The following is a 4,685-nucleotide window of genomic DNA, read 5'->3' on the forward strand; positions in this document are numbered from 1 at the left end:
CTGTATGCTCCTCAAATTCCGACAACCAGAGGCCTTCAACTCCTCTAGTGCTCTCAAATGTTGAACTCCTGGCAGCTCTTCTAACTCAGAGCATCCGGAAACATCCAGTTCTCGAAGCTTTGTCATCGGCTCGCACAGCTGTATGCTCTTCAACTTCCCACAGCCAAATGCTTTCAACTTCTCCAACGATGGTGCTAACTTTAAATCACTTCCAATTTAGAAGGTAGCATCTTGAAACAATGGGGATAAACAAGGAACAGGAAAACTTGTCCTGTTCTCAGCACCTACTTCACTCATAAAGTAGCTACATGGTACATGCTCAAATATAACTTCAGGAATGGCATTAAATATTGTATGTTGGCACTGGAAACTCACTGTAGAAGTAGCTACATGGTACATGCTCAAACATAACTTCAGGAATGGCTTTAAAGATTGTATGTTGGCACTGGTGTAGGATTATAGTGACAGTCGTTGGCTTTGAACCTGGGCCTCACCCAGGTAATCCCAACGAGCTACCGATTCCCCTAGATTTAAAAAAGTATAAATATATGTATGGAAATCATAGAAGGAACAATTTATCTTAAAACTAAATTCAAGTAACACAAACAATTTGTCAAATAGAGATGTTCCTTCAGAACATAGGAAATTTTTAGAAAAAAATATCTTTAAGATATTTGTATCCAAAATGCTTCCCATGAGTAGATAACTGGCAAAGCAAGCCTGTAAAAAAATACACATATATTGTATTTCATTGAATGTGTAAATACACTTCAGATAATCTCATCCCTAATATATCATGCAACTTCATTAAAATCATTATGGAGTTTTGTCATGGCCTTTCAAAGGTCCCGTCCTTCAAAGACTCATTCTTCTGATTAAGAGCTGAAGTGAATTAGACGAGATAAAATATATGTCCATCAGCATGTTTGTTACAAAGAAGTAACCTTACATTTTAGGGTCATTTTCATGACTTTTAAGACAATATTAGTCTACAAAATGAAACTTCAAGGTGACATGTTTGTTACAAAGAAGTAGCCTTACATTTTAGGGTCATTTTCATGACTTTTAAGACAATATTAGTCTACAAAATGAAACTTCAAGGTGACAATTTATCTCCCGCTTGGGCAGATTTGCATTACAGGGTTTCATTATCTGGAACGACACCACTGAATTGAAGAAAAGAACATATCCACAAGAATCTGCTGTCCATACCTGAAAATTGTAAATATTTTGTCCAAGATTCTGGAAGGACAAAATCTTTGCAATGTTGCACCCATCATCCTATATTGGTCAACTTTGCGGTCAATTGTCCAGGGATAAAAGGGCCAAGGAAAATGCTATATTACAGCAATTCCTCCGCCCTTTCCAAATGCTCCGACTTAACAGCCCTTTCCGAATGCTCCGACTTAACAGAGGTTCCCGGCAATTCCTCCGCCCTTTCCGAATGCTCCGACTTAACAGAGGTTCTGGCTTCGGCTGCCAGCAATTCCTCCGCCCTTTCCGAATGCTTCGACTTAACAGAGGGCATTAAAGTGGAGGAATTGCCGGTGGCCGGAGCCGGAAGTTTTTCCAAGCGGTGACGGAAACCGGGCAATCTTTCTTCTATTGAGCTGTCAAGTTCCTTTTGAAGCCTATCCAAGTGAGCATCCCAGCAAGATATGTCAGTTTCCCCGTATAGAAGTGCCCCAAACACTTCCAAAGATAAAGGCAAACCACCACAGAATGTTACGAACTTGTCGACCCGATCTTTAAATTGTAGGGGTGGATAGGTTTTACTGAAAGCATGCTGGCAGAAGAGCTCAAGGGAGTAGTGTGGATTGAGGCCATCAAGATGAAAAATCGACGACTTTTCTACTCCTGAGCTTGTGAGAACATCTATGTCTCTACTTGTGATCAGGACGAAGCTACTGGAGGAAAGAACAGATCCCAGATCAGGCAAAAGGGCATCCACCTGATCTCTATGATCTACATTATCTAATACGATCAACTTGGAGAAAGAGGATGAGAGATGCTTGCTAAGCTCATTTTTACCTTGATAAGGGTTATTTACATGCGGACCAGATTTACCCATGCCCAAGCCCTCGAGAAGCTGTCTCTGCAAAACATGTAAAGAATTTTTGCTTGCTCTGACATCATGTAAAAAACAGGATTTTTCATAATTTGAACTCTCCCTATTGAAGAGTTCTATTGCCAGCGTTGTTTTTCCGATGCCACCCATGCCCACGATCCCCACGACCCCCACGACATGGCCTTTCTCGCTCTGCTGGTTTTTCAATACTTCTCTTTTAAAACTCTCTACCTTTTCATTCAAACCAATAGTATATCTAGTCAAGTGGCTCATACCACGTCTTTTAACCTTTTCCAACACTCGGTGAACAATCTTTTCCACGAGCTCACCCTCGTCACTGGTTGTTCACAACAATATAGAGAAACGGGGTTAGAAATACATACTTAAATACCATGTAGCTGTACATAAAACAAATGATATCGGTAGGGTTCTCACCCATTACACGTCTCCTGGAGATGTAGCCCACTTATATCTGCAACAGAAGAAAGGGCCTCTCTCCACTTTTGAATAGTGGTTGAATCGTGTCGCTTTTCCAGTTTGCTCAGGCCCTCACAATACAAGCTACGTTTATCCTGCGTCCACCGAAGGTCAGCAGGGTCGACACCGTAAAAGACCGGAATAATTTCAGACCTGCACTCAGCCCTGGACTCCAACATCCAGAGGAGCTCATTGAGACACCACTCCGATCCTGCATATCGAGGGGAAAATATGGCGACATGTACGGAGGCGGTTCTAATAGCCTCTTTTATTTGAGATGGAAATTCGTCTCCATCTCGCAGTTTCGGCTTGTCTAAAAAGACACTCAGTCTCTGCGCAGAAAATAGTGTTGGGTATTTTTACATGGGAAAATACCAAAACCAAACAAATAAATACCACAGAGCCAATGCTCTGTTTCATTTGTTCCAGGATCTTTACACAGGGAAACTCAAAAAATAAATTAACTCAGAACAGTCCATTACAACAGCATAAAACATTTTCTATTGCTTAAAACAAAACACTGATACATATTTCATCCTCTGTGCAAAGAGGGAATCACAAAAAAAAAACTCTGCCGCTCTCACAGATTTTCCACTGCTGTGGATATTACAAAATCAGTTTCAAAACAATCCTGTGCTTTTCATTGGCGGACAAACATTACCGCCCTGTTCTCTATGATTTCTCGCACTGCTGTGCGTTCAAAACAAAGTCACACACCACTGTGTGCTACCACAGTCGCAATACACAACAAAACAAAAACTACATAACCATTGCAACACACGGGCTTACATAGCCATATATAAAAACACTCTGCCTCTATTCCCGCACTGCAGTGCGTTCCTTCTTCTTGCTCTTCATTTACCTCCGCGCGCAGGCACACTGTGTGTTCTTCACTGTTCTTCAATGGCGAGAGTCAAAACATTACGACCCTTGTTTCTTTTGGAAATCTCGCACTGCTGTGCGTTTACAAAAATCGCCCTCCACTGTGCGCAGGCACCGTTACATACAACAAAAAAAACTTCGCATGCTCTGTGCGCAGGCACAAAAACACCTTACATAGTCAACTGCTGCACGTAGCCCTTTTTTTTTATTTTACAACATATATAAAACATATATAAAAAGCGTGCGCCCATAACCATATTAAAAGGGGCCACCTAATTCACGTAAAAACATTAAAAACATGACTTTTCACCTACGGCAGTGAACCAAAGAAAACGACAAAGAAAATTGATTTGACGCGGGCGGGGGTCGGCTGACGTCACTTCGGTGCCACGTGTCGCCACCCCATTCGTCGCGCCCGATCATTAAACTCCGCCCAGATTCAAGCCCGCAGAACCGATCCGACGGAATTCGCACGCCAAGGTCCGGCAAACGAAACGACCTTTAGCGGCCAGGGAAAGAAGTTTCGGCGCTCGTACATGGGACGCGTGGCGGGGTGTGATTGCGGCGGCACCCTTCATACGGAAACCGCCTTCGCCGAATGGTGGTGCGGGGAGACCGCGGTGGTTTTCCTGAAGCGCTGTGCAGTTGGAATTAATATTCCAACACTCCCCTTTAATTTCAACTGCTGGGCATTAGGACATACCCAAACACTTCCTCTCATTGAGGGATTCCTCAGTACTGCTGTTACAAAGATATCTTCCTCACATAGAGGGATTCACCAACTGCTTCTGATGCAGTTCACAAACAAACAAAGTTGTCTTCCTCTTAATAGAGGGATTAACCTGAAACTGTGCTTAAGAGCACCTTCCTCATGACAGAGGGATTCACCATTACACTGTTGAAAAGCATCATCCTCTTGATAGAGGGATTTACCATGCGACTGTGCTTAAGAGCACCTTCCTCATGACAGAGGGGTTCACCATGTGACTGTGCTTAAGAGCACCTTCCTCTTGACAGAGGGATTCACCATTACAATGTGCTGAAGAGCACCTTCCTCATGATAGAAGGATTCACCTGTTATAAAAAAACATCTTCCTCTCAACAGAGGGATTTACCAAACTATGCTAAAGAGCATCTTCCTTTCAACAGAGGGATTCACCAAATGACTGCTTCAAATGCAGCTCCAAAACAAAACATTCATTGCACTGTTGTGTATACTCCACACTGCTGTGTGTTCACTTGCATTGCTTGTGCACTT

General features: G+C 42.7%; 1 protein-coding gene across 1 annotated transcript; it reads right to left on the reverse strand.

The window, feature by feature from the left end:
* Positions 1-716: 716 nt before the first annotated feature.
* On the reverse strand, positions 717-2,886 carry LOC149211314 (disease resistance protein L6-like). Its single transcript, XM_089390415.1, has 2 exons — positions 2,504-2,886; positions 717-2,405 (listed from the first exon to the last, which is right to left on the reverse strand). Exons 1-2 carry the CDS (start codon positions 2,722-2,724, stop codon positions 1,343-1,345), a joined length of 1,284 nt encoding a protein of 427 aa, XP_089246541.1. The 5' UTR covers positions 2,725-2,886; the 3' UTR covers positions 717-1,342.
* Between the last annotated feature and the right edge of the window lie 1,799 nt (positions 2,887-4,685).

The sequence above is a fragment of the Pinus tabuliformis genome, chromosome 1_1 (assembly GCF_031772625.1).
Source record: "Pinus tabuliformis cultivar Carrire ecotype Pingquan chromosome 1_1, CPIR1, whole genome shotgun sequence".
Lineage (NCBI taxonomy): Eukaryota > Viridiplantae > Streptophyta > Pinopsida > Pinales > Pinaceae > Pinus > Pinus tabuliformis.

Excerpts from the sequence above, each read along its gene's own strand:
- LOC149211314 (XM_089390415.1), bottom strand. The coding sequence starts at position 2,724 with ATGTTGGAGTCCAGGGCTGAGTGCAGGTCTGAAATTATTCCGGTCTTT. Across the intron at positions 2,406-2,503 it reads CTCCAGGAGACGTGTAATGG|TGACGAGGGTGAGCTCGTGG; the intron begins GTGAGAACCCTA and ends GTGAACAACCAG.